General features: G+C 45.5%; 2 protein-coding genes across 2 annotated transcripts; both read left to right on the top strand.

The window, feature by feature from the left end:
* Positions 1 to 509: 509 nt before the first annotated feature.
* Positions 510 to 4464, top strand: AK88_05587 (uncharacterized protein; the record flags this gene model as incomplete). The annotated part of the gene is made up of 5 exons (XM_012483189.1): positions 510 to 1529; positions 1706 to 2441; positions 2869 to 3186; positions 3259 to 3333; positions 3782 to 4464. 5 exons carry the CDS (start codon positions 510 to 512, stop codon positions 4462 to 4464), a joined length of 2832 nt encoding a protein of 943 aa, XP_012338612.1.
* Positions 4465 to 6390: 1926 nt separating this feature from the next.
* On the top strand, positions 6391 to 7547 carry AK88_05586 (uncharacterized protein; the record flags this gene model as incomplete). Its single annotated transcript, XM_012483188.1, has 2 exons — positions 6391 to 6456; positions 6630 to 7547. The coding sequence occupies 2 exons, from the start codon at positions 6391 to 6393 to the stop codon at positions 7545 to 7547; spliced, it is 984 nt and encodes a 327-aa protein (XP_012338611.1).
* Positions 7548 to 7751: the final 204 nt, after the last annotated feature.

Below are 7751 nucleotides of genomic sequence, written 5' to 3'. Positions count from 1 at the left end.
AGGTGTGTGTATATTTTTTTTTGTTGTTGTTGTGTTATTGAGCGTCCGTAGTAGTAGTAGTAGTAGTAGTAGTAGTAGTAGTAGTAGTAGTAGTAGTCGTACTGTACTTTTTCTAGGAAGGGAATAAAAAGTGTTAAATATGGCTGAAAACAAGTACGAGAAAGAGATAAGGGATTTTCTACGGGCATGGGATTATTTTCTTCGTAGATGGGGCATCCAGGACGGCCACAAATATTGGGTAAGTTCAATTGTACACAACATTCCGTAGGAACAGAAATAGTGCACTTTGCAGAGCAATATATATACATGGGAAATTGGAACCTGTATGTGTGCGCACACTATTTATATAAGTGTCGTATAGTCAACAACGTATTGTGAGGAAAGATATGGCACACGGAGAATGCATGCGTATGAAAAGACCTGTGGTTAAATGTAGATGAATTTAAGGGAAGCGCGCACACACAACATGCACAAACATATATGCATTATTGCACTCGCAGAAACAATTAATGCGTGAGGTTAACATTATCTTCAAGGACGTAACACAGACGATCACCCAAGGTAGCGGCGAGAACGCTGGCATTTGTGGAAGTATATATACGGAATCGGGGCAGTCCATGTGCAAGAGCAGGTGTCATGAAATTGCAAGCCTTATGCTATACATAAAGGGATATAGTTATCAGACCAGAACACGCGATTGGAAAAAAAGAGGAATGCAGCAAACAACCGGAGAGAAGTTTAAGGAATACTTAAGATGTATATTGGCGAGTGAGGTTTTAGTACAGGTGTATGGGCAAACTAGTGACCACCAGGAAGTAATAAAGAAAGTTAAGGAAGAAATGGAGAAAACGACTACAACAGGGACACAGCAATATGAGCCAGGGGTGTGTGAGGACCTGGATTATGGACAGGCCATATTCGGATTACGTGGTATTGGACCAAGCATAAAGACTAAGCTGGACGACTGGAACAGCGGTTTGGCAGGAGGCCACGCAGGAAGTGCACGCGTCACAGGGAAGAAGTGTGCTTGGCCACAGCAAGACACAAACCAGAACAGTGCACAAGCATGTAATGCACAGGAGGGGCACGTGCTCAAGGATCATTGGCTCATGGGGAAAATAAAGGAGTGGACAGACGGTGCTCTCTATCTGCGGGTGACAACGTTGTTAGAGCAAATGAAGGCAGGACGCATGCCCGGCGGGAAATGTGCAATAGAGAAGAACATAAAGGACCAGATCAAGAAAGTGAAGGACACAGTGAACCCTGCCGCCGCGAAACCCGCCCCGGCCAAACCTGCACCTGTTGACAACGGCAGCCCTGCCAAACCAGTAGCGACGTCGAAACCGGCAACGGTGACACCGGGATCGGGGACGACGACGACGTCGTCAGCTGGTGGTGGTGGTGGTGGTAACCCTGGTGCTGCCGCAGGGAAGGAGAAGGGGAAGAAAGGCGGAACAGGCGGGGATTGTGACTGGAAGAGCATATTGGAAGAGGACCGGAGCCAAGTATATGTGCTGGGTACTTATGATGTAAGTTAAAGTAAACCCAGACGGGACACGAAAAACACACAGAGAACATAAGGTGCATAAACAGAATGTACTTATAGCATATATATGAATTTGGGAGTATACATGTATGCGCCCGCATAGCACATACGTGAAATATGAACACGCGCATTCATGTGTTCGCTGTGTACATAATGCAGAAAGAAGAACTGGAACGCATGAAGACGGTGTTGCAGCAGTTTATTCATTACATGGAAAACACGGAAGACCTCGCGGATGCCTTAGGGGCGAATTGTGCAAATTCTGGTTGGGATGATATCTCATCACATGGGCGTTATCACATGGGCCAAACAGTAGCAGATGTCGTACGGTGCCGGCTCATGACACTTGCATTACACTTCGCAAACGGTGATAATGTAAACGGGAAACATGAGGCAGTGAAGCGCACAGTTACGGATGCAAAGGAGCACAGACTCAGGTGTGAAGTAGCAAATACTTTTGGGTATATACTGGAAAAAAAATATTGCGACCTCAAGACACCATGGAAAAGAGGTATAAAGTATGCCTGGAAAACAGTGCTAAAAATGGGAGACCAAGGCGGTCTCCCATCCGACGGTCCCGTTATGAAGAGAATATGCACAGAATGCGGGTATGATATTGAGAAACCTGTAGTGAGAGTAGTAAATGGAGAAATGGCAGAATGGTTACTGCGGGAAGGAAGACTCATGGACCAAATTGGACACATGCAGGGCAGCGCGCCGTGCGCTATGGAGTGGAAGAGGTATATAGCACGTAAGGGTGTTACAGACACAGTCAACGACATTAGCAAGAAGCTGCCTGAGGTAAAGCAAACGGAGGAAAAAGTAAGGACGCAGACGAAGACAGCTTTTGCCGAGGTTACAAAGATAGTGGACCAGAAGATTAAAGAACTAGCAGGTAAGAATACGAATACACACACACGGTGCTACACATACGGCCCGTACGGTACAGATACGGATGGCAAGAATATGGATGCCACCACGACAACGCACACGCGGCGGAACAGCATGTAGCGACGACGAGCGGACAGGACGCGGGCTACACCGGAGTTGAGATGACGGCGACGAGGGACGGCGACAAATAAAAGTGTACTGCTACCATCGCAACCCAGTCCACCGAGTACGCAGTCCACCGAGTACGCAGTCCACCGAGTCCACCTCGACCCACTGCATCGACCCACTGCATTGAGCCGGACCCCCACCCTGCCGCTATGTGGCCACACCGTCCCGCCCCTTCTTTCTGTACCACTTGTGTCCTTTGTTTTTTTTATCATCTTTCTCATCCATATTTCTTCCGTTCCCCATCTTCGGTAAACCCACTGCAGGACCCAAACTCGAGGATACCGGAGGCGCCACACAACCAGGAGCAGGAAGAGCAGATGACTCAGCACCAGGAGACCCGGTAGCGAAACCACCAGGACCCGGATCGGCACCACAAGTACCGGCATCTCCAGTATTACCAGCCAGACCACAAGCACCTCCAGCAGGGGACACGGGACAAGGAGAATCAGCGGACGGACCAGGTAAGGGACAAGCGACATCTACAGGAACGGGACCAGGACCTGGACAACAACCCCCACCTCCACCACCCCCGCGGAATGCTTCTGCGGACGCCCAGAACGGGAAGAAAGCAGACCACGCAGGTAAGTGTGGAAGTAAACCTACAGTTTCCGTGACCCAGAATGCAGGCAGCGGCCTCCCTGCTTCTTCGTCAGAGACGCTTGTCTACCTTGGAACGAGTTCCGGAGCTGATGATGATTGCGACAACAAGCCCAAAGACTCGGGACCAGGTAGTGTCCTGAGTGAATATCGACCACAAAATCACACAGAGCACACAACACACAGACATCCACAATTTCCGCAGAGACAGCGGCAGCGCGAAAAACCACACGTCGAATGAGAATGAGCGGGACGCAGAGCGACGGCGGGCACAGCGCCGGAGCGATGGGTCGGCCGCGGGTGACGTACAGACGTCGACAGACATCGACACACTGTGTCTGTGTGTTGTGTGTGGGAGAGACAGAGAGTCTTTTCCCGGAGTGGCACCCTGCCCCATCGCCCCCCTACCCGCGTCCGTCTCGTGTGCCCCATCCCGTGTCATGCCCCGCCGTCCCCGCGGCACCATGTGGCCAACCGTTATACCTGTCCAACGATCGGTTGAAACCGTGTGGCCAGCCGTCCATCCATTCAAAGTTCAGTTTCATCATCTTGCACTTTTCCCTCTACCTCCATGTGCAGATAAGAAGCCTGAAGCGAAAGATGCTACAGCAGAGGGTCCTGGAGGGACTGAGCAGGGTGGGGTGGGTCCTTCTACTCCTTCTGGTCTCTCGCCTGCACCAGGTCAGGAAGATGTTCCACCTGGTCAAACTGCTCAACCAAATCAAGAAGGTCCCAAGCTTCCTGCTCCTGATCAGCCTAGTGTGGACACAACCTCGGTGACCACTGTAACGGGGACAAATGACGGGGGATCTGAGGACCCATCAGTTACAGGCCCTGACCAGGACACTACCGGTCAAGGTAGCGCCGTCGATGGAGCAAGTGATGGCGCTACCGGTCGCACCGTCGATGGCGGTAACGATGACCCGCCTCCTCTCAATCCACTCAAACCAAAACCGAACCCGAACCCCGATCAGGCGGGGTCGAGCGGCGAACCGCCGGCAGCAGGTGGTGGAAGCGGAGGGGGTGGTATGGGAGGGGACCTCGGTCAAGGGACTTCCTCTGGACCCGGCGCTACTGGTCACCACACTCCTAGTCCTGTTGCTTCTCCCGGAGGCAATAATGTACAAAGTAATGGTTCCAATGCTACAAATGCGAACACTGAACCTGGTGTAGATTTAGACTTTAAACCACATGCACATCATATACGGGGAGGCATATGGACCACATGGAACACCCGTCTGACCAGTGGGGACAACATCTAAGGCGTTTGATGATACTATCACCCCCATTATTACTGCGACAGACATCTTCCTTTCTTCCTCTGCTCTTATCTTCGTTGCATCCGTCACTTCCCTTATCGTCCTCTATTCCCTTTGGAAGGTAAGCGCACTCACGCACACACACGCAACCCACAACGCACAACCACACAACCACACAACCACGCACAACGCACAAGCACGCACAAATATAACCGAGTGGAAAATGGACCAAAAACCGTTGCCATTCGCCATTCCACTGCTCCGTCCCATGTTCGCATAAGGAACTCTAACTTACTGTACACTATGTGGATGTTACTCCCTACAAAGAACAAAATAATAACTACTAGAGAGGTGCATCCCTATATGCGGATACATTGTACATTGGAGCCAACTGAGGTTGGGCTCGTGCGACACAATATAGTAGATACATGCGTACACAGAGTGTACAGTATATGAATGTATGATGGTATACATTCTACAGTCGTATGCCTACTCCTGTAATTGTAACGAATTATTATAAAAAAAAAAAACAGAACAAAAAAAAAAAAGCACTTAACCCTAAATCATGGGACCTTTATGTTTCCACAACATACATCATTCTCTTCCATGCTCCACCGCGGGGCACGCGTACGACCCCCTTATTTGTTAATGTAGTGCTCAATGAACTACACGCCCCCAGCCCGCTATATTATGCAGCAAGGAAGCATTAAATACGCGGGGTCCACGAAACTTCCTTTAAATCCGTAACATAATGCATAAGCCTACTTGTTCTGTCTCGACAATGCATATTACGCTATATTCCTCTTATGCGAACTGTTATATACATCTTAAATGATATATTTCATTTACATTATATGATAACATGTTATAAACTAGGAAAAATACAAGATACATCACGTGCACAGGAGAAAATGTAAACTTAGAAAGTGTTTCATTTTAAACAGAACGACAAAACAGGAAGATTTGTCGGCAACAGGTAAGAATAGATCCTACATTCCCCCCTTTTTTTGCATACAAGTTATATAAGGAACAAAATAGGCATATAATTTCATACATAAAAAATATGTACAAATAGCGTAAAAAAAAGAAAAAAAACAAGCCTATAACCTGTTCTTATATATAAGAAAAAAAAAAAGTCAGAAAAAAAAAAAAAGTAAGAAAAAAAAAGGAGTGGATAAAAAAAGTAAGACTACATCCTACATTCCCCTATGGCTTACAAGTATATAAGGACCAAAAGAGTAATACAATTTCATATGAAAAAAGGAAAAACAGTGAAAATAGAGTAATGTTCAAACAATCCCCTAGCTTGTGCATGATAGAAACAAGAACAAAGACAAAAAAAAGGGATAATAAGGGTGCATACATGCAAAAAAAAAGGAAAAAATATGGTAGTTGCACATATAAGATCCATAGGTATAGGGGAAAAAACGAAAAACAACAAAGCAAAAAAAAAGAAAAGAAAAAAAAAGAATAATGCTATAAATGTGCGCACATATTAAAAAAAAAAAAGAGAGAAACAAAAATAATTATAATAAAAAATATATGTTAGAAAAAAGTAAAAAATAATTGAATAGTGCGCAAATTATTTGGGAAAAAATAGGAAAAAAAGGTAGTCACACAAATGATACTGTACATCATAAAAAAAAAAAAAGAAAGAAAAAAAAAGCAAAGAGACAATCCTATCATATTTGCGCATCGTAAAAAAGGAAGGAAAAAAAAATAAGAAGGAATCATACATGTATATATAAAGAAAAGGAAAGGAAACCACCATATAATCCTGGAATGCACAAGCAAAAGAATAGCAATGGAGTGTCAACACAAATGCATATAACAATAATCATATAATCCCCTTCTTTATAAGTACAAAGAAATACATTTCTTAGGAATCTACTTTACGCTGAAAAAAAAAAAAAAGAAGTAAAGAACAGAATGATGTTCCCTGTGAAACTTTCCATATTCAGCATCATATTGTACTCCTGTCAATATCCTGAACACGTACGACCCAATAATTAACGTTTCCGTAGAGTGGGCATTCCCATTTATGATTATGATGTTATTCGTGCTCCTAACAATTGAAAATTCATCTTCCATTCTTTTCTTTTATCTGAATAATTGTGCATTGTATAACGCCCCTAACACATCATTCCCCGTTTTTTTGTACCTGTTAGGCGAATGAACTTGTCACATCATGGAAACATTCGGCCGAGCAACATGACACTGTCGGTATCAGGATGCGTAGATTATTAACCGTTGAAGTGGATATGCAAGCACCACCACAACCAAATAATACATTACTGCTCAGTCCTGGTAAGGGTCCACATAAAAAAGTCGCATCGGGACAAAAGCCAGGAAAGTCCGGTAAACCCAAATCCAAGGTTGGTGAAGCAGGGTCATTGCCACCGTCCCCACAGGATGGTGCACCAAGTGAACATGAGGAAAAGAAGCATGGAGGCAATGCGGTGAAGAGTGCAACGGATAAGCAAACACCAGAACAGAATAAATCCCCCGTTAATCCCAATGGAGGTCCCCTTAAAGAACCTGTGCTTGGCACATATTCCGGAAAATCACAGCCCAAAGCTGCATCGGAAGGTTTACAAGTGGCCTCACAAAATAAGGCACACATTAAAGAAACGAGCGAGCAAACTAGGGGACTGTGTAGTACACTAGCGCGAACTTTAAGTAGAAATAAATGGTGGATCCCCGCTACATTGGCCGTTCTTGGTGTCTATATAGCAACGCTGCCTCACCTTCCCAAAGCTGGGAATTTAGAAGGATGGATTGCGTCTTTATTAATAGTTATCCCAGGCATCGCACTTACGCTTCTGGTTGTGCTATTTTGGTCTAAATGCCGGAAGGGAAGATCAGGAGTGCCCAAGAAAGCTCTAAAGGGCAAAATTGCATCAGAGGCAGATCAGAAGCCCAAAGCACCTAAGACACCGGAGATACCCGACAAGCAGGACGCACCTAAAACGGACGGAGCATCGGAGAAACCGGAGACACCTAAGAACCCGGAAGCACCTAAAAAGGCCGGAGAATCCGATAAACCGGAAACACCCAAAGAATCGGAAGTATCTAAGAAACCGTAGGCAGCTAATAAAACGACGGTGCCCGTAGAATCGTAAATACCTTCATTATTCTACTTTTGGTAAACAACGTCAATGTTATAGTATGTTCCTACACATGTATGAGACCGACATTTTGTTGTATGATATTCTGTACTATTTCTATGATAGAGTGTATTCACAGTTTTGTAGCATTTACTTTTATTGTTCCGCTTTGTACATTATAAT

This window comes from Plasmodium fragile (assembly GCF_000956335.1).
Source record: "Plasmodium fragile strain nilgiri unplaced genomic scaffold supercont1.168, whole genome shotgun sequence".
Lineage (NCBI taxonomy): Eukaryota > Apicomplexa > Aconoidasida > Haemosporida > Plasmodiidae > Plasmodium > Plasmodium fragile.
Note: the sequence above shows the minus strand (reverse complement) of the source record. Positions and strands in the feature narration are given on the sequence as shown.